Genomic DNA, 21,714 nt, shown 5'->3' on the forward strand with positions numbered 1-21,714 from the left:
TTACAGATGAGGCCACAGCTCTGGGAGGTGGGCAATGTGGAGAAGATGGGGGCCAGTGCTGGAGTCGTTTCTGGAATCTGGGGTCACTGCTGTGTTCTCTGTGGTCTCCACCCCTCTCATGGTCAAGCCTGCCCCCTGCGGACCCTTTAACCCAACCAACGAAACCAGGAGCTGAAGTCTTTCCCATCAGACTGGTGCCCTGCCTTCCCAAAAGACGGGCCAAGCAGGGGGATGACGGGGACCCTGAGAGCCGTGAGGCTCATACTTCTCAAGAGGGCAGGCGGCCTGGGAAAGGTGGTTAGTCATGGCTCTTGGGGCTGACCTGGGTTTGACTCCTGATAAGTGAATTCAAGTGACAGCTAAGCCACAGGCCCTGTTGGGCCTCAGTGTTCTCAGCTGCAGAATGGGTATACTGAGAATGCACCTCGTGGGCCTAGGACCTATCATGTGACTAGATAGACACATGCATGGGAAAGGGCTCTCTAGACTGTAAAGAGCAGTGCACAACTGGGGGTACAGATGGGGAAGGAACAAATCCCTTGTCTCAAGAGAAGAAGTGATGCTGGAAATACCACTTAGAGGAGGGCAGGGCCATGCTAGAGAGATCTGAGTGAAGCAAAGAGCTCTCCCAAATGGAGTAGCTTCTCAGATCCTGGCCCAGGTGATCAGAGGCCTCCTAAATCTTGGTCCCCAACTGGTCCCAGGGTCAACAGTGATGCAGTGGGCACAGCTTTAGGTCTGGATTCGGGAGGCCAGGACTTCAAGTCTCTCAGCTCTATCATTTACGAGCTGTGTGACAGCAGGCAAGTCACAAGACCTCTCTGACCTTCAATTTCCTCATCCATAAATGTAGAAAATATCCTGTGTCTCACAGAGCTGGGCATTGAAGCAAATATGGTAGAGTACCCAGAACGTACTAGCAGGGGTGTGAGAGACCCTTTAAGGAGGGGCTACACGTGGACCAGGGGAGCAGCTGGGGTTTCTGGGACAGCCCATTCTCCTGTTTTCCTTCTATCCCTCTGGCCACGCTCTCCCTGTCTTGGTTTTGCCTTTTATATATCCCTTGGAGTCATCCCTTTGTCTCCACTCCACTCCACAGGAAGTGGAAACTTCCTGGTCCAGCCACCATCATCCTCATCCTGACATCCCAGCAATCTGCCACCTGGCTCCCTCCATCCACACCGGCCTCCCCTGGGCAATCTGTTCTTTTGTAGCTCGAGCGATCTTTGCAAAATTAGAATTTAGCCACGTTCCCGTTACTCTTAGGACAACCCTCAAGACAGGCCCTGTGTGTCTAACTGCTGCTGATTTCTGCCCCAGAGCTCTGGAACCTCTGGCCTTCCTTTTAGTTCTGCTAAAAAAAAATCATGCTTGCTTCTAACTCAGGGCCTTTGCATAGGCTGTTCCCTTTACCTGGGCAGTCCTTCCTCCTTTTCTTCCCCTACTCAACTCTTACTTGACCTTTGGGTCTCAGGGAAACCTTTCCCCACTCCCAAGGGGTCTTGTGGCATCCCTGAGACCGTTCCTTCATGGCCCTCATCACAGCTTGAATTTACGCACACAGTCACACATACAGCTGTGATTTTTTTGCATGTCTTTTTTTAAAAATTGAAGTATAGTTGATTTACAATGTTGTGTTAGTTTCTGGTGTACAGCAAACAGCTGTGATTATCTGGTCGATGATTTTCTCTCCCTCTAGACCAGGCATCAGGAAACTATCCTATCATCTACTTTCATAAATAAGCCTTTCTTGGAACTAGCCACACTTACTTGTTTACATATTGTCTATGGCTGCTTTCATATTGCCTGCAAGGTCTAAACTATTTACGATCTGGCCCTTTACAAAGAAAGTTTGCCGATCCCTGCTCTGGACGGTACGTTTCCCGAGGTGAGACCACATCTGTTTTACCCCTCAGCACAACCCAGCCCCGGCCAGATGCCTGCAAAGAGCAAGCACTAAATAGCGATATGGATGTATATGCTTCTTGGATAAGCAGCAATTTTTACCTTGTCAAAATTGTATTGACTTAAGTCATTATTAAAACTGCAGATTCCATCAGGAACAGACGTCTCTTATGAGATTCCAAGACCATTTTCTGGCAAGCAGTTCAATACAATAGCGATATCCCAACACAGGCTGGCACGTCAGGGATCTCAGAGCAGCTATTGGCTAATGAGACCTTCACCACCTTTTATACGTGACCTGCCATCCACGTGCTTGGACCGTCGTAAACACAGCAAAGCACAAACCCGTGTTCAAGCGATTGTGGGCTGTGCAGACTGATGAAAACCCATCATGAGATGTCCTTTAAACGTTTGCATTAAGCTGTTTCTATATACACTCCAAAGAACTGATGGACGAATTCAGAGAAAACGTCTGTTTTATTGTTATACAGAGGAAATAACTGACTTTTTTCTTTTTCAATGAATTGTTCAGACTCCATAGAGAACGTTAACAACATCTAGACACTGCTTGGCACTGACCCCGGCAACGCAGGTCTCGTTGTCATTCCTGCCTTCCCGAGGAGATAAACTGAGGCTCAGAGGCCACACACTCAGCAAGTGACAGGGCTGGGTTGTCCAGGTCTGTTCAAGTAAAAGCTTACACAGCTTCCCCTGCTTTTAAGCAAAGTAATGAGGATGGAGGGACAGGTAAAGCTGCATCTTTAGTGTGCTTAAAGCCCTCACAGACAGAATGCTGCCTGGCACCTTCCGTGGCCTCTGTTTACTATAGAGTCAGGGGGTCCCGTGCCGGGACAGAGTTGCAATGGAGAACACTACACAGAGCAGTCTTTTAGAATCCTGAATGTACTGATTCATTTTTATTTTAATTTGTGTTTTATTTTAAATAAAAAAAAATCTTAAGTGAATGCAGTGGAGCCTCAGGGTTAAGGATGCTGATTCTGGAGTATAGGCCTGGGCTTAAATCCCAGCTCTGCCACTTCTTAGCTGTGTGACCTGGGGAAATCTCTGCAGCTTCTCTGAGCCTCAGCTTCCTGGGCTGTAAATTGGGGATGATCACAGCACTTACACCAAGGGGTCACTGTGGTGATGGAATGAGATGATGTGCATCTCCCTTTAGCCTGTTTTTGGGGTGTGGTGTGCCCTGGGCCCCTTGCTGGCCCTGAGATGAGGGACAGGCCCTACTTGTGGGCTCAAGAGGCCAGCAGGTGAGCTGCTGCTACTCGGGGGCTCACGCCATACCTGGACCAACCGAGATGCCAGCCAACAGGGGTGGTGACAGCCTTGGGTTGAAGTCCAGTGCCCCACCCCCACTCCCAACGATACCGTGGAGCCCCCAGCCGTCACCTACCGGCAGACTTCGGAGTGAACTTGTCTCGGTTTGCGGCACACACAGCCAGCAGTCTGTAGCCGAGGTCCAGGTCGAATCCTTGCTGAGCTGCCACTCGACTGACCACCTGCCAGCAAGATGGGGAGGAAGGGCAGGGGTGAGTCACTGTCCACGCCAGGCCTCTGAATCCAGAGTGGCAGATGTGCCCATTTCACAGGTGAGGCGGGCAGGCTAAGGCAGGTCCCCAATGTCAGGCAGAGCTGGGACTCAAACTGCCTCGTTCAGTCACTCAGCAAACACGGATAAGCACCTCCTCCATGCCAGGCCCTGGGATCCCGGGCCCTGCCCTCAGGGGTTTCCAGGCCAGAGGTAGGCCTGACCCCAAAGCCCGGGCCCTGCCACTTTCAAATCTGGCCCCATTCGAGGAGTTGGCGGGGGGATGCTGTACTACCGCGTTTTGCGTGGCCCCAGGCCAGGGTCTCTGCTCCCCAGGTGCAGCTCTTCAAACTCCCCTCAAGGAAGTCTCCCATGCCTCCCAGCTCTCCCCCATCCCTCACTGAGCTCCAGCAGCCACCACTGCGGGGCACTTGCTATCATCAATACTCCAAGCACGGTCACCACCCAGCGGCATCGGTCCCTCTTGAGTCAGAATCTGCACCTGGGGAGAAGCACTGATTTAGGACTCACTGCTTCCCAGGAGCTCCAGCTTGGAGCTGCCAAACGGACAGCTTAGAATTCCCCAGATGGACACGCCTGGTGCTCCCCAGCTCCGTGCCAAGCGCTCTGCAGCCTCTCAGACCCTAGTCCCCAAACTGCAGGGCTGTCATGCTCAGCCTGGGGTCTGTCTCCAGCGCCAAGTGCCGGCTCTGCACACGGGAGTCACCTATAAGAGCGCCGGCTGTGCATTCAGACCAGAGGCCTCCCACCCATCTCCTTGTGAGCCACAGACGTGTGGGCTGGAAGTGGGAGAAGCCAGGGGCTGGGAGGGCTGTCAGTCCTAGGGGGTGGGGGGCAGTGAGGAACAGGACGCTCCTGGGGCCCCATGAACCGTTCCGCAGGCTCACACCTGCCCGTTCCCAGGTGTCTCGCCAGCCAGACCTGCTCCCTCCTGCCTAGCTTCCTCATTAACAGCTGCCAAATTAGGTTTCCTTATTAAGAAGAAAGGACCTTGGAAAATGGAGTCGTTTCAGGAAGTAGCTGGGGCGGCTATGGCTGTCTGGGAAAGGAGTGCTCCCACATGTGGGGCTCATTCTTCTGAGAAAGGGAAGGCTCCGTCGTCGAGCCCCTAGAGACCACCTGCTGCAGAGGCACTCGGAGGTCCTCAGAGGGCCGAGGCTGCCATGGGTTTTGGCCCGGCTCCTGCAGCCATTAGAAGAGTTACCCATTATATGCTTTATATTTTAGGGGTTCATTACAAGGGCTCTAGAGCTACAAAGTGTGGGAAACCTACTTATCTAGGCCAGCCACCTCATTTACCATATATGGACACTTGAGGCCCAGAGAGAGTGTCCGTGTTGCACCAGGAAGGAACCAGTGGATCCTCCCTTTCCAGGACCACCAGCGCCTCCTGCCCTGCCTCCCCACCTCCATCTCCTGGGAGCTCCCTGTGCGGGAGGAAAAAGGACTTTCTCAGGTTAGAATGTTTGTTCAGCTTCTCCGCTGCAGACAGAAGCCCCTGACTCAGAAGTCTTCTGTCTCCCCAGGCCTATCTGGGCTATCCCACGGGCTCTGTCTGCCCCTGTACTGCAGTTCTTATGCACCCTGCCCGCCCCCCCTTGCACGGTCGGCCACATGCACGCCACGTTCCAGAGTCACCGAGCCATCCCAGGGTTGGGTCTTCTTCAGTGTTAGTCTCACTGTCCAAGCAGAAAAACCGAGGCCCCTAATTCTTTATGGCCTGTTGAGCATTTCAGTTCTGGAGACAGACACTGTACATCGGGAGAAGGGTTCTGGAAGGGTCACTTCAGCTCAGATGTTGACTATGGTGCCCTCACTGGTAGGAGAGCCTTGGGGTGGATGCGAGTGAACACAGGCAGTTTGTTTGGACTTCTGCATCAGTGAGGCTGCTGTTTATGGGCTATGTTGACACAGTGGTGTAATGAGAATGCTCGCTCCCAGGTTCGAGGGCTAAGTAAACGTTTCCTTCATAAGCAGTGAGGTGCCAAATTCTCACATCAGTTCCACAAAGTGTTATTACTATCTCTGTTTTACAGATGAGGAGACTGAGGACGAATAACAGCCTGAGGTTACAACGCTTGTTTGTGAGACAGCCAGGATGCAATGCCAGGCAGTCAGGCTGCAAGGCCTGGGCTCTTTCCATGAGAGGACTTCTTTTTCAGCCCACAAAGGGTTAAGGCCATAACTTCCAACCTGCAATGGAGAACCCTCAGGCTCTGGGTTGAGGGCAGAAAGGCAAAGGTCCTTCTGTTTGGCCAATACTGGCTAATCCTGTTGCTCTGGTTCCAAGAAAAAAGAAAGAAAGAAACTAGCTACATTGAGCAAGAAGGGCCTGGTACTGGTTCTAAGGGCTCCCCTGCAGGCCTGGAAGTATCTGTCACCAAGTGCCCTGAGCCCAGTGTTCAGAAGGGTCATTGGTTCCAACAGTCTCCTTTTACCAAGACAGAGAGGGTAGGGCCTGGCTGAAGGTCACACAGCACAGGTGTGGCAGAGCAGGCTAAGCTGGACCCTGCGATTCTAGAGTACCTGGTGCAGCCCCTGGCTCCCCCTGGCCCAGTCTAACGACCCCCGGAAAGTCCAGTGAGGTGAGTCTGATTGACTGTTGTGGGGAGGGCGGGCTCAGCTGAGCAGCCTCCTGTCGTGTTTCAGGGAGGCCTTCTCCCACCCCATGGGCGTAAAGACCCCTCAGTGAAGACCTCTCCCCAACAAAGGCCTGCGGTGAGCGGCCGCAGAGCTGCTGCCCTCTGCTGGCTGCCTGGGTCCAGCCAGCTCGGCTCAGCCCAGCCCTCGAGGTGCTCCTAAGGCTGACCGGTGGAGCCTGGCTGTCTGAGACCTAGACCCTGGGGCCCTATAGGTCAGGGAGTCCAGCCCCTCATGCCACTGAGAGGGAAACTGAAGTCCAGAGGCAAGGGAGGGGGCATATTCAAAGGCATGTGACAGTTACGTTAGTCCCATAAAGGGAGTGTGTTGTCTTGAAAAGCAGTGAGCCTCCTGGCCATGAAGCAGGACAGGCTGTCTGGGAAATGCTAAAGAACGGGTTTCTGCTCCCAGCTGGTGGCTGGACTCTGACTTTCTATGAGGCAGTCAGGGGAACTGGCCTGTGCTCCAATCCTGCTCCATCCTATACTGTGCAACCTAAGGCAAGTTACTTAACCTCTCTGAGCCTCAGGTTCCTCTTCTGTAAAGGTACAAGGATGTCTCTCATTTCCAAGGTTGTGTGTGATGGACTCTGCCAGTTCCATGTGTCCCAGTTCTGTCTCATGGTTATACCCTAAGCCCCTCAGGGCAGAGCCTTCATTTCCTACTTTGCTACCATTCTCAATACTGGGGTGGACAGGTATTTGTGGCTACTGCTGCTGCTGCTGTGGAGTCAGGCATGAGACGGAGTTCTGGATCTGCCAATTATTCGTTGTTGTATCTCACCCAGGTGATTTAACCTCTCTGGGCCTCAGTTTCCTCATCTATGGAATGGGTAAAAAATCTCCTCCTTGCAAGGATGACAGCCAGGACCAGGCACACAGCTCAGTGAATGCTGTCTGTGACCATACACCCATGGCTTCAGCACTGAACTCTCTGAGGCTGTGGGGAATTCCTCCCTGGAGAGACGGGGAGGGCACTGCTGCTGTGCTAACTGGTTTCTGTCTCCCTTTCCCACCTCCTCTCGTACCCGTCTCCCCTCCCCTATGCTCTGGCCACCTCAGCCTTCTTTCTGTTCCTCGAGGAGATCAAGCATGTTCCACCTTAGGGGAGGAAGGAGGAGCAAATCCAGAGAGGCCTGACTTTGAGGGGGACCCCCAGAGAGGGGGCTCAGCCCTGCTGCTAAGGGAGGGGCCAGGGAAGAACCTGGTCCTGAAGAGTAAGTAGTGCCCGTGCTGATGCCCCTCAGGAGGGGCCGTGGGGCTCCTGCACTTCTGCATCCTGGCGTCAGAGGGCATGAAGGAGAGAGTGGGGCAGGGGGCTGCCAGCGTCCCAAGGCTCTTCACCCCAGGGCCTGGCCCTGGTGTGGCAAAAATGTGTCCATTTACTGCCCAAGGCTAAGTGGTTTTTAATTTGTATCCTCCAAGTAAGCCAGATCCAGAGGAATTTGTTTCCAGAGGTCACCCAGGGGATGATAGCAGCCTGGAGGGCTCAGGCTGCCCCCTGAATGGGAAGCGGTGCGAGTGCGTGCGTCCGTGCGTCCATGCGTGTGCGTGTGTGTGCGTGTGTGTGTGTGTGTGTGTGTGTGTGTGTGTGTGTGTGCGCTGTGGAGTGGGATGGGGGGTACTCGGCAGCCTCGCCCTGCCTAGGCCCCTTGGGATCTCTCACCTGTCCTATCTCATCCTTCCCCATGGGGCACGGCTGGGGCTGAGGATGCCTAGGGGGATAGGAGGACTGGCAGAAGCAGGGCCCTGGGGTCCTGGGGGGGGGTCAGTGGTACCAGCCTGGGACTGCAGCAAGCTGCTCCCCTTCTCTATTGTCTTGTTTGTAAAATAGCAGTGATAAGCCTTTCCCTGCCCCCTTGCAGGGTCTTCATAAGGATGCAAGGAGACAGTGCCAGGAAAATGCTGTGGGTACCAAGGGTGTCTTCTATGACCACCCCCCCAACCTTTCCTGCTGCTGGTTCTATTGTGCTCCAAGTGACAGTCAGACTCAGGTCTCTACGGCTGTGGCCAGTGGGCCAAAGTCCCCTTTCTGGCTAAGCGGCAGGTCGGGGGTTCGGGTGGGGGTCAGAGCTGGCCATTCAACCAAGTGTATGCCTTAAACTGGGGTGCAGAGCTGGCACTGGGCTTTTGTCTACACAGTTTCCTGTGATCTCATCCCCTGCCAGTCAGATCCTACAGTTTTCCTTGGGCTCCCTCCTCCAGGAAGACCTCCAGAATCCCTCCATCCTACCCTCCAAGGATGCTCCCCTTCAGAGCTCACACAAATCACATCCCATCCCTCACCTGCTTAAGACCCTTCAAGAGCTCTGCATTGCTCTTCAAATCATCTCCAAACTCTTCTCACTTAGCTTGCAGGCTCTGTGTTAGTTGGTTTCTGCTTCCCCCTTTGACCTCATCTTGTACCCCTCTCCCTCTCCTGTGCTCCAGACATCTGAGACTTTTGTCTGTTCCTTGAACAAACCAAGCCTCGGGGCCTTTGCACTGGCAGTTCCCTCTGCCTGGAGCACCCTTCTCTCTCATCTTCCCCTGGCTGACTCCTTTCTGCTCTTCAGGTCTCAGCTGGAGGTCACCTCCACCAAGACTTTTCCTGACCACCACCCTGCCCCCTCTTACGGGGCGCTGGGTTACATCCTTACATACTCCTTATGTGTTTAGCGTCTGCCTCCCCATTGGAAGGTAAGCTGTTTGAGAGAGGCCCATTGTGCTCACTGCACTCCCCTCGGGGGGCCCCTGTGCAGGACCTGCCCACAGCAGGGACTTGGTGAATGTTTGTTGAATGAATAGATGAATGACAGGGCTGGGGCAGGGCCAGTTTCTAGTCATCTCCTGTCCATCTGCCCAGCCAGCCTGGCCAGGGCCATTGTTGGATTCAGCCTCAGGTCCCCACCTCCTAGGCAGGGCCAGGCTTGGGATGAGGTGCTGGGGAGCGTGGCAGCCCCCCCTCCCCCTTCACTTACGGCTACCAGCAGCTGGGATGGGAGTAACATCTGTCTCTGCCCGCAAGGCTTAGCCTGACCCAGGATCTCCACAAAGAGGATTAAGGGAGCTGGGTGAGGTGGGGGAGCTCAGGGGGCTGGAGGATAAGGAGGGCTGGGCAGTGCAGGCTGCCGCCTGATTTGGCCCAGTGGCCCTGAGGGAGCCAGATGGTGTCAGCTTCGGACAAATGGAGGAGCCCGGGGAGGGTCTTGGCTGCATCCCTGCTTCACATCCCTAATGGCCAGAAATATCCCCTCTAGAGGTAGACGGGTCTTGACTTGAATCTCAGGTCCACTTCTAACTGGCTGTGTGAACTTGGGAAGTCAGTCACAACATCTCAGTTTCCTTCTCTATGAAGTGGGGAAGAAGGCAGGACCAGACTTCTCTGAGGATACAGAGAGAAGGCATATCCAGTGGGCCAAGCTCAGTGTCAGGCACAGAAGAGGTGTCCTGCAGTGATGGCCTTTCACCTCTCTCTTGTCTGGAGGTTTTCAGAAAACATGGTGCCCTTGAATTTTACCTATTGATCCCGCCTAACCAGGCCTAAGTCTTGGCCTCTCCTCTCCAAGCCTTGGGGTAGCTGGGCTTCCCAGCAATCTGTTTACCCACATTCCCTTTAAAGCTGACTCAGGACCCTCTGAGCAGCTGTCCTCACTGGCCGCAGAGGTGCCCTCACACTTATGGATATAGGCCACGTGGCTGGGGACAAGCATAAGCTTTGAGCTCCTTCCACGTGGCTGTCAGCTGGCAAGCTCCGAAGCTTGGCAAATGTTACCGCTAGCTCTGGGCCTGGCCTCTGCCCAGCCTGTACCCTAGACCTTTACCAAGCTGAGTTAATTTCAGTTCCCTGGGATCTGTTGCACATCTGGGCCTTGGTGTGTGCCATTCCATGTGCCTAGAATGCTCTTGCTATCCTCAGCTGCTTGTGCAGATGTTTCAAACTCCTGCAGATGTAGAAGTGGCTCCTTTTCTCAGTTTTCTGTAACCTGCCCACCACCCAGGCCGATAACACTTCCCTTCTCTATGCTGCCTCCATTTTGTACACAATTTTCTCAACCGCCTCTTTCCACATCTGTCTCCCCCCTAAAGAGGGAATCAGGCTTGGCAAGGTCTTACTCATCTTCAGTTTCCCAGGACTTAGCAGAGGGGATTGTACCTGTAACAAGGGATCAATCAGTGTTCATTTGGATGGATGGATGGATGTAATAGGAGCTCAATAAACGCTTACATGAATGGATAGATGGCTGGCTGACTATAAAAAGAGCTCAAAAGATGTTTACCTAAGTGAATGAATGAATGACTGGATAAAAGGAGGGCTGAAAACCCTTCAAGAGTCTCTCCGCTTTACTTATGATGGAACATTTACTCCCATCAGACTTGGAACTCTTCAAAGTAGGATCTGTGTCTTTCTCACCAATTGTAAAGAACCCATGTAATCCCGAGGACTCTGTCTCCCCATCAGACCAGGTTCCCTGCGGGTGTATGTGTGTCAGGGGTACACACAGAAGGGCCCACCCCTCCAGCAGCAGCCTGGACAGGCGCACTAGTCCCTAGCCATCCTCCCTGGGTGCAGGCACAGGCAGGGCGAGTACACACTCACCGTCAAACAGCCCATCAGGCTCTGCTCAAAGGGCCGCTGGAAGGCTCGCGGGTCTCCGCACCAGTCCAGCAGCTCCGTGGCAGCATTGTGGAAGTTGGCAGGGTTCTGTAAGTGCTGTGGGAGAGGGAAAGGAGAGGCAGCATGAGGCTCCAGGAGTGAGGCCAGCACACGTTAGTGTGAGAGAGTCTGGGGCCGCAAAGACCCCAGGCATCCCTGGGGAGGAGACACACAGAAAGGGGCAGGCCAGGGGTAATGAGTTTTCTCAAACTCCTCATCCACCTTCCCTCTGCATCTCCAACCCCAGCCCGGTTCCTGGTGGCACGGGGATTAGCGGCCCCATTGCAAAGGTAGAAGAACCAGGGTTTAGAAAAGGGCACTAATATTAGATATTAAAATGTCTTCTGGATGCTGGCAGTGGGGTAGGAAACCCTGCGGGCTTCAGGAGGGTGGCATGTGGCTCCCATCCTTGGGGTTGCTGGCTCTCCCTGAGTCAGGACAGACTGGCCCTGGAGATTCCTTCTTGATGAGCACCCACCCCCACCCTTGCCCCAGTAACCACCACCACCATGCTGCCTGCTCCGGCTTCAGCAAGCCCTGCCATAGCCAAATAGCCAGAGCAGGGGCGTCAGAAAGAGGCCTCCGGGCCACACCCAGCCGGGAAGGTGCACTCAAGCACACTGTGCCCAGGTTACTGTCACACCGTGGTCAGATGTATGTGGCTTAGCCACCCCTGTTCCCCAAACCCAGATTTCCTGGGCTCAGTCTGGCTCAGCTCGGGGGTGCAGGCTCCGCCTAGTTACGGGGTCTGAGTTAACAGAGAATGAATTCTGATGCCAAGGCGTCTAGATCCTGCTTCAGAGCCAGGCCACGGGGCTGACAGGGGTGGAGGGTGCCTTCCACGGCTACCCCTTCCTTCCTTAACACTTATCCGTGTCTTTCCAGGCCAGGCCGAACTAGGCACTGAGTCCAGGGTCATGAAGCAGGTTGGGGCCGAGCTGGGACTCCAGGGCTGGGTGTGACCGCCTGTGGGTCCTCCATCAGGACACCTAGAAGGTGTCCACAGGGGTTGGAGTGTAAGCCAGCTGCAAAGGGGATGGTGGTACCTTCTGGGATCCCTGTGTCCTCGGTGCTGGGAGAGACTGGGAACAGCAGCTGTCCCCGGGGCAGTGGCTCTCTCCCAACTTGCGGTGAGAGTCTGCCTCACAGCCAAGGCAGGGAGGGGTCTTAGGAGCTGCCAGGCCCCAGAATTGGGAGGTGAGCCGAATGTGCTGGGGGAGCCCCTGTGGGGTTGGTGCCCTGGAGTCACACTGCCTTCATTCACAACTATCTACTGACCTAGGGCATCCCCTCCCCTCTCTGAGCCTCCGTCACCCCATCTGTAAAATGGGGATGGCAGATCACGGCTTGGTGGTGAGAATTTTTGTCTTGCTTAGGGTTTCATCACTGCTACTACGACGTGGTTTGTGAAAGGCAAGATTTAAAAGTGGATGGAGGAAAGTGAAATGAACTGGAGTATCCTCCCTCTGTGGGAGCAAAGGGAGAAGGAGAGATGAAGGAAAGAAAGAGGGCAAGCGTGCAGCAACACAGCCCTCCGGTATGGGGCTACGGTGAGGATTAAACAAGATGAGGCTTATATGGCCCCTGGCAGAGCGCCTGGCGCGTGGGATGCTCCCGTGTGGGGCTGCCCTTGGTCCCCACTCTGTCTCCCAAAGGCTCCGCTGTGCACTCGGCAGCTCCCGCCCTAGCCCCACACACGGCTCTTTCTGCAAAGACAGAGCTCCCTGAGCGTGATCTTCCTGCAGAAGACAGGAGGACTTCCACGGCTAGAAGCAGACCCTTTGAGAGGGCATCACTGGGCCCTCGCCTCTGCCGCCTGTGCCCTCTCTAAAACCTGCCCCCTCCAAGGCCACGGGCGGCATCTGGTCTCCACGTGGAAAGCCATGCAAATCGGTTAATTCCCTGCCTAGCAGTCTCCCTCTGCTAACTGAGTTATTCCGTTTATTTCCATGATGTCACACCCAATTAGCAGGGTCAGCAACCACCGCCTGGTGCTCTCAGAGTTGCCCACCTACAGCACTCCCACCCTAGTCACACCTCTTTGGGGCTCTGGGCTCCCAGTCTCATGGGCCCAGTTTTCTTCTGGCCCCCAAGCACCCAGCCTCCCATATCGGTCCAGCCCACCTCTGGGCTTCTCAACTCTCGACCCAGCCAGTTCACGTGGCCTTCGGCTTGGGCTATGGGTAGTGACTCATGGGCGCAACTCATTGGTAGAAAGGACTTCAGGCACCCCATTCAGTAGCTATTGCTCTGTGGCTCTGTGGCCTTGGCCAAACCTCCTGCCCTCTCTGTGCTTTTGTCATCTGTTTAGACTACAAGGTGGCTACGTGATGCAGTGAAATGAACAGGATAGACCTGGACCAAACCCCATCTTGGCCACTGAGTCACACAGCCTGGGTGTGTTCCTGAGCTTCAGATCTCTCATCTGCAAAATGGGGTGGGGATAGCTTGCAGGGCTGCTGCAAAGTTTAGAACCAACATACGTCATGACATTCCCATTACAGAGTAGGTGTCAGGTAAAGGCTGCTATTGCTCGATATGCTAGGACCTCTGTACAGTTTTGTGTTTCTCCTGCAAGCTCCTTGAGAGCAGAATTAGGGCCCCATTCACCTCCAGAACCCCCAAAACTGGCACGAGGCCAAGTCCATGCATTAATGGTTAGTGAGGAGCTAGCTGGCCAAAGGATAGTCCATCTGCAGAGCTGGCCAGGAATCTGGCAGCTTCAGAACGGGTCCCCAGTGGAGGGGCCAGGGCTGGGTGGGCTGAGCTTGGCTACCCTTTGATGATATGGGGATGGGAGCACAGATTTGAATCACAGGCAGAGGCCTCCCTGGCTGTGGCTGTTACTGGATACTAATACCCCCTCCCTCCCCAGGAAGCCTGCCCATCCCTACAATTTCTCAGAAGATCCTCCTGGGCTATATCCACTGGCCACTGAGTCTGTTGGAGCAGGAGTTGGGGACACCAATGCCCAGATTAGGGACTGGCTACCCAGACCAAGTGATGAATGCATTTTATCAGTCCATCTGTGAATCAAATGATCCATCCATCCATCTACCCATCTATCCATCCATCCAAAAATCAATCAATTCATCCATGCATTTATCTACTTGCCCACCAATCCATTCATCCATTTACTACTTTATCCATCACTCATCCATCCATCCATCTACCTACCTATCTTCCTATCCATCCAGAACTTATCCAACCACCCACTCATCCATTCCTTCATCTATCCATCATCTATATCCACCTACCATCCGCTCACCTAACTGCCTTTCCATTTGTCCATCCATCCACCCATCCATTCATTCCCTTAGCTATCGATCTGTCAGTCCACCCTTCTCTCATTCTTCCCCAACATATCTGGGCCCCACCCTGGCCTGGACTCTGCTGACTTACAGAGGAATACGGCACATCCTCTGCCCCTGAGGAACTCAGCCTGGTGGGAGACCTGATGTATACCTTGCAGGGCTTGTATCTTAAGGGAGAAACAGCAGGATGGGTGAGGTAACTGGGTGCCCAGGAGGCACCAGGGCTCAGAAATGGGAAGTGCAGATACTCAAAAGGGCACCTGGGGTTTGGGGAGGTTGCTGTGCAGGAATTAGCTGATTTGCATGGCTTTGTATGTGTAGCCCAGATAAGCCTGTGGGGACATGAGTAGGGCATGTTGTAGAGTGGGCACTGGTTCGCCCTGTACCTGAGGCTGAGAAAGGACAAAGGTAGCTGAGACAGAGGCCTGGAGGGAAGATGGATAGCCAGGTGCTCGGCGGCTGGCGAGTGCCAGCAGTGGCTAGAACCGGGGTGGGTGGACAGGGAAGGCTGTGCTGTAGAAGTCAGGCAGGACCAAGAGTCGGAGGGTGTGAGGCCCCCGATGGGAGCCACAGCTCCACCAGCCAGAGGTAGGCACAGCCAACACACGCATCATCCTCAGGGCACGCAGACCTTTCTCTTCTAATTAGGATACGGGACATCTGAGAATCAACAGTCTTCAGCCAGCCGCGGTCGCCCTCTGGGGCAGCTGAGGAGCAGACAGACATCAGTGCTGAGCTGTGTCTGCCTGGAAGTGCGGGATTGGGCGTGGAGGACACAGGGAGCTCTGGATAGCCCAGGGTCGGGGGGGGGCATCTGGACAGTCTGCTCACCCTCACAGGTGTGCTACTCTCTGGCCCAAACGCAGAGCTCTGTGTGTGTGTGTCTGTGTGTGTGTGTGCAGGGCAGGCTGGGGGAGGGCAGTGGAGGCGATCCCTGGCTTTTCAACAGCTCTGGGACCCAATGGCTGGGTGTGCATCACAATGCCCATTTACAGACAACGGGAGATGAAGCGGTGACTTAATCAAGGTCAGGAAACCAATGAGTGGTGGAACGGGGGCTCAGGTTCGCTGACTGGTAAATCTGAGTCCTGTGTGCCATGCTTCGAGAGGGCTGCTCCTGGATGGGCTTCTGCCCCCGCTTGATCCCTGGGAGGCCCAGGGACTAAAGGGCGCCCTGATTCCTGCAGGGAATCAGACGCAGAGAGAAAAGTCAAGTTGTGAGCAGGTTTTAGGGGGAGCTGTTTGCCCAGCACACAGAGGGCTCTGGCATAGGGGCTTGACTGTATTATTGGGGGTGGAGCCATTGACAGCTGATCCCTCATGGGCGGAGGAAACTGGGTCAAAGGCAGAGCTGGGAGAGAGTCCCGCAGAGCCTAGAGGCGGAGGAGAAGGAGGGAAGGGCAGGGGAGGAGGAGCCCATCGTCTGGTTTCTATTCTGCGACGGGGAACAGAGGCGTAATTGGCGTTTGGGAGAGCTGTTCGGTGGAGTTCAATCTGTAACAAGTCTTCTTCAATTTCCTCTCCTCAGACCCGGCCCAGGCTTCTGAGATTGCTCTGCCTGATGCTGATGGGACAGCACACATCCCTCATTCCTGCCGACTAGCCTCAGCTCCACTGGGCCCTGGTGTTCGGCGGGGAGGGGCATGCTGGGTGGGGGTGGGACTGTGAGCTCTGCCCCTGCCTCCCCCCGGGGTCCTGAGGCCAGAGGGCTATGCTGGCTACCCGAGCTGCCAGCTAAGCCCGCCTAAGCCAGGGGCCTCGCCACAGCTGTCCCCTCCCTGTCACTGAGACACTGAGGACGAGAGGCCCCGCCACAGTGAGCTGATCACCTGCCGCGTGCCAGCCTGGGCTACGTGCTCCGCCCACAATGTCCTCAGAGCGTCCTACAAGGTCAGCCTTATTGGACCACTTCACGGGGGAAACTGAGGCTCAGAGAACAGAGGGACAGGCCTGAGATTATACCGTGGGTGAGTATGTGGAGGAGGGAGGGTTTGGGCTCAGGTCGGTTTGATGGCATAGCCGCTGCCCCTTCCGCCGTATCTGCTCCTTCCTGGAGTAAAACAACACCGGAGCCTGTGCAGGGACACTGCTGCCCTGGGCTGCAGGGAGGCTGAGCCCAGAGGGTGGCCGCATCACTCCTGGTCACCACTGGGGGGCATCTGCCGGCCCAAGCGTAACCAGGCTTCTTCAAGTGGGGACCTCTGAGCCCACCGTGAACAATCCAGACAGGGTACTGGCAGGCGAATCGCGTCTTAAGCTTGGTGTGAGCACAGGCAGGAGGGGGAACTTGTACCCTCTGGGACGAGGCCCTCCTGGCACCAGTGGGGCTGGACTGTGTGACTTCGGGTGACTCCCTTCCCCCTTCTGGGCGGTGGTTTCCTTTTCTGTAAGACGGTTGAATTTCCCAGGACCTTTCCTTTTCTGTTTCTTTACAGAGAACCCCTGGAGCAGAGAAGTGGGGAGCTTGGGTCTGGGAAGGAGAGTAGGCACTTCACTGCATCCTCAAAACAGCCCAGAGTGCACAGCAGAGCTCAGAAAGGGCACGACACTGGCCCAAAGTCTTACAGCTGGGAAGGGAAGGGAAGGGACAGGAGAGAGCCGGCCTTTGAACCCAGGTGAGTGATTCCAGCGTGAGGCTGGTCCGTGCCAGCCACATTCTCACGAGGTGGGCAGTTGGGGAGACTTAGGCAGTCAGCCTTGCCCACTGTCACCTCCACCCAGCACCTTGGGTGCTCAGCTATACAGTGTAGAGCATCCCCACTGCTCTGCCCGCCTCGCCTGCCCTGCCCTCGCCAGCAGGCCTGGTTGCCAGAGGTGGAGGAGCAAGCCCGGACCACACACCCACCTGCTTGATGCACTGCAGTCGGTCATTGGTCTGTTGGATGTGCCTGTCCATAGAATTCATTCTGGCCGTTTCACTGGGTTCTACCCGAGAGCCATGAACGTTGTCCAGCCTGTGAAGACAGAGGAGAGTGGGTGTCACTGGGGTTGTGCCAGGCCCGCCGGCCTCATCGCCACCCTCCTGCCCTGACACAGGCGTGCTGGCCTCGGTGGCTCCCAGTGGGTTCAAGGGCCCTTCGTGAGCTGTGGTGGCCTCTGCCCTGGGCAGCCCCGCGCTGGAAGGAGGAACTGCGGCCACGGCCAGCCAGCGCTTCTCCACGCTCAGCCCTGGGGGAACCCCATCTGGGCTGAGGGCAGAAGGTGCTCCTGGGTGTTCTCTGTGGGTGGCTCATGTGGGCACTGGGCAGGCGTGTCCACCACGCATTTCTACACACATGTGCGTGTTGGGTGGCAGTGGTAGGGACGACGGCTCCATCCGCAGGTTCCCAGCACAGGGCTTACCCACTCGATGTGGCTGTGTGTGCGTGTGGGCGCATGTGTGTGCACATGTGCACAGGGATCTTCTCACATGACGACCTTGACTGCATGTGTGGTCTAAGTGCAGCAGCCCCGTCATGGGTGCCCTCCCCGAATCCCCCACGCCTTAGAGTTTGCAAACCACAATTCCATGTTTCCCCTTTGCCCTCCCGGGAAAGAAGGAGGGCAGCCCTCAGCACCGCCCCCCTTTTCCAGATAAGGAGACTGAGGCTCAGAGAGAGGAAGGGAGTTACCCGGGGTGGCACAGGGAGCCTGTGTCAGAGCTCGAACGAGGCCCCGGGGCTCTGACTGCCAGTTCACGGCCGAGTGGTTGGGGGACACAGCTGTCACACTCAAGAGGCTCAGTCTTGGGTTTCCCTGGTGGCGCAGTGGTTGAGAGTCCGCCTGCCGATGCAGGGGACGCGGGTTCATGCCCCGGTCCAGGAGGATCCCACATGCCATGGAGCGGCTGGGTCCGTGGGCCATGGCCACTGGGCCTGCGCGTCCGGAGCCTGTGCTCCGCGACAGGAGAGGCCACAGCCGTGAGAGGCCCGCGTACCGCAAAAAAAAAAAAAAAAAAAAAAAAAGAGGCTCAGTCTTCCTGAATGGCGCTGGGCCTGGGGCACATGAGCATGCATGTGAGGAGGCCCCTGGAGCCCCCAGGCCTCTCCAGGGAGGCCTCGACTGCAAAGGCAGAGGTGGAGATAGCGATGGAGGAGGAGAGGCAGCGAGACAGAGAGAGAAGAGAGAGGCTTCACCTCTGGTCCCCCCACTGCTCATGGGTCCAGGTCCTCGGGCCAAAGCATACGTCTGCTCATCACTGGCTGTTTGCCCTCCCATAAGCCAGGCTGTAGACACATGGGTCAGATATAGGGTGCTCAACAGAGGCCCCCAGCACTTGGCCTTCTCTGCTATTCCAAAACACTGCCCCCTGAAGGCCCCTCATCTCTGTCCATGTCACCAGGTCCCATCTACCAAGTACATTCTGTAGGCTGGGCCCTTGCATTCTCTTCTCGACTCCTCACGCCTACTCTGTAAGACTAGAAGCATCTCCATTTTACAGATGAGGAAACTGAGGTCTGAAATCTGCCAAGTCCCATGGCTACTGGAAGCTTGGACCGTGTCTGTCTGCCTGTCTGCTCCCATGCCCTGGCTCTCTGCCCCCAGCATGGGCACCCTGGTTGGGGAAACTGACACCATGCCTGGCCGCAGCCTCGCAAAGAATGCCCTGTTCCTCTTCCAAGGAGTTCTTCACTACACAGCTCCTTTAAAGCACTTCTTATTGTTCCATTTGTGCTTGAAAAGGCAACTCATCTGCGTGGTTCAAAAATCACGGGTGTCCAGTGAAGTGCTGGCCTTGTTCAGCCCCCAGGGGCCTTTCCGGAGAGAACCAGTGTCATCCGTCTCCTTCTGAGGGATTCACCTTAGAGAAGCAAATATCTATGTGTACTATCCCCTGCCACTCCTCAAAAAAAAAACCCATAAAACAATAGCATTCTGTACACACTATCTGGACCTTGCTTTTTTCCTCTTAATAATATCTCAAAGTTTATTCCACATAAAGACATAAAGAGCCTTTTCACTTCTTAATGGCTGCACAGTATTCCCAGGCACCGATGAATCATTTATCCAACTGCCATCTGAATGTCCACCCCTGCCAGGTGCCGTCCTAAGGCCCGAGGTCCTAGAAAAGGCCCTTCTCCTCCAGGGGCTCACACTCTAGCCCAAGTGATGAGGCCTGAGCTGTCCCCAGATTTTATTATTGCCAACAGTGTTGAAGGATCACCTTTTATATCAGCCACATCATTATGTGTGAATTAATCTAGAGAACACGCTCTTGGAAGTGGAGTTTCTGGGTCATTTAGGCATTTGCACTTTGATAAATGCTTGCTGGATTCACCTTATCTTGGAGCTTTCCAGCAAAAAGGTAAAAATGGGAGTAGCATCCCCACATTGATTTCTCCTACCCTCACCCCACCAGCATCCTTCCATTAACACCACTATCACACATTTACATACCGAGATATCCATCTTCTCCATTACTTACCAAGTTAAATGCCCATCTGCCCATCCATCCACCCACCCACCCAAACATCTTCAGCCTCCCCTTGCCCATCCATGCATGCTTCCAACTCACCTAGTAAACATGTATCAATATCTATACTGTGCTCGCTCTACGGGGCATGAGAGATGAAAACGAAATCAGTTTCTTGGGTTCATGGAACTCTTGGTGTAACCCCATATCCACTTCATGTCACCTATTAGGTGACTGTTGAATTCCTCTTATAAGTTAGGTGCTGGTCCAGGCACTAGGCAAAGACACTGTTACTATATCCCCACTTTACAGATGAGGAAACTGAAGCTCAGGTGTTATAGTAGCAGCTCCAGAATCCTGGCTTTCCCACTACAACCAAAACTTTTGTACAGGTATTGGGGATGGGCCAGGGAGGGTGGAGGGTACCACCGTCTTGTAGGTGTGTGTGTGTCAACAGGGAGAGTGGTGACAGGGTTACTCCCCTTGCTATACCTGTAGGTCCCCCAAGCAGCGGCTGGGGTTCTCCTGCTGAGTTTACCTGCATGGAACCTCAGCCAGTGCTCACATGATGAGGACTCCAGGGACCAGGGACAAACCCTGGTGGGGGAAGCAGGGACATGGGTGGGGCCCAGAGCAGGAGTGAGCCAATGCCACCTTCGGGGAGGCGACTTCAGTTCCTGGTGCCAGATGCCATCTGAGTGGAAGAGACCCTGGTGGTCTCCCAGGCACCTGGCCTGGTGAGGTAAACAGGGAGCTGTGTCTTTCCAGCCCCACCCAGGACATGAGTGAACACTGGCTGCCAGGGTCCCAATTAGAGAATGCCATTTCCACAGTCAGTGGGGCAGGGATGCCAAACCAAAGGGACCCATTAAACAAAGGCCTCGGGACTTCCCTGGTGGCGCAGTGGTTAAGAATCCACCTGCCAATGCAGGGGACACGGGTTCAGTCCCTGGTCCGGGAAGATCCCACGTGCCACGGAGCAATGAAGCCCGTGCACCACAACTACTGAGCCTGTGCTCTAGAGCCCTCTAGCCACAACTACTGAGCTCGCGTGCCACAACTGCTGAGGCCCGCACGCTTAGAGCCTGTGCTCCGCAACAAAAGAAGCCACTGCAATGAGAAGCCTGTGCACCGCAACGAAGAGTAGCCCCTGCTTGACGCAACTAGAGAAAGCCTGCGCACAGCAACGAAGACCCAACGTAGCCAAAAAAAAACCCAGAAAAAAACAAAGGCCTGCGCCAAGTCAGGAGGAGCCTGAAGGAAAATACAAAGAAACCCTAGGCCTGTGCAGGCTTCAGTCCCCTGGCTGCAGGCTGCAGCCAACCAGGACAAAGGGCCTGTGGTGGCCCAAGAGGCCAGCAGGGGATGCTGTTGATGAAGCTAACTGCCCAGGGGGCTAGAAACCTGCACTGTGGAAACCTGGTGAGGGATTAGGTGGCCACACAACACTCTGTCTCTAAGTAGGAACTTTTGGGGGGCTTCCCTGGTGGTCCAGTGGGTAAGACTCCACACTCCCAATGCAGGGGGCCCGGGTTCGATCCCTGGTTGGGGAACTAGATCCCATATGCACACTGCAATTAAGAGTTTGCACGCCGCAACTAAGAGTCTGCATGCTGCAATGAAGATCCCGTGTGCTGCAGCTAAGACCCAGCTCAGCCAAAAAAAAAAAGAGAGAAAGAAAGAAAAGTAGGAACTTTTCCCAGGATGGGCATGGCCTTTTGTCTCTAGTGGCAGAGACCTAGTGGGGCCTTGATAAATGCTTGTAGAATGACTGACAGATCATTTCTGGGGCCTGGGGCTGCTCAGCCTACCCAGGGAAGTCCCAAGCAGGCACCAGGAGTCCAGACTCACCCAGACAGCCACCTGGGGGCCCAGAGGTTGTCCTTCCCTGTTGAGCCGTGACAGGGCCACAGGCTTCCCCCAAGGAAGCAAACAGTAAAGGGGAGATAGACTGTCAGCTTCGTCTCCACTCTGGCTCATGGGCAATATTTTCTAGAGGCCAGTGGCTGGACTGAGCTGGCTTCTGGATTCAAAGATGCTCAGAATATCATTGGCCAAAGGTGTTTTGAGGTCTCCCACCACCCCGAGTTCAGCTGGTTTTATTCTGGGGAGTCTGAGGCCCACAGGTGCTGTTTCCCAGGTCACACAGCATGTCTGGGCTGGATCTAGACACCAGGGGGCTTTTCTCCCAGGCTGGGGCTCCATGTTGGAGGAACCAAGAAATGAATGGCTAGGCCTGGGACACCCGTGAGACCCAGAGCATT

The 21,714-nt window shown here is 55.0% G+C and overlaps 1 protein-coding gene across 3 annotated transcripts in view; it reads right to left on the minus strand.

The window, feature by feature from the left end:
* The window catches only part of ZMIZ1 (zinc finger MIZ-type containing 1), a 234,236-nt gene that overhangs the window by 91,426 nt on the left and 121,096 nt on the right, over positions 1-21,714 (minus strand). For all 3 annotated transcript variants that reach the window (XM_060111504.1, XM_060111493.1, XM_060111499.1), the window contains exons 5-7: positions 16,904-17,012; positions 10,688-10,801; positions 3,314-3,419 (exon numbers count right to left, since the gene is read on the minus strand). In XM_060111504.1, coding sequence (XP_059967487.1) covers positions 3,314-3,419; positions 10,688-10,801; positions 16,904-16,963 — 280 coding nt within the window. In that variant the 5' untranslated portion in view covers positions 16,964-17,012. The remainder of the gene's footprint in view (positions 1-3,313; positions 3,420-10,687; positions 10,802-16,903; positions 17,013-21,714) is intronic.

Source organism: Mesoplodon densirostris, chromosome 1 (assembly GCF_025265405.1).
Source record: "Mesoplodon densirostris isolate mMesDen1 chromosome 1, mMesDen1 primary haplotype, whole genome shotgun sequence".
NCBI classification, from domain to species: domain Eukaryota; kingdom Metazoa; phylum Chordata; class Mammalia; order Artiodactyla; family Ziphiidae; genus Mesoplodon; species Mesoplodon densirostris.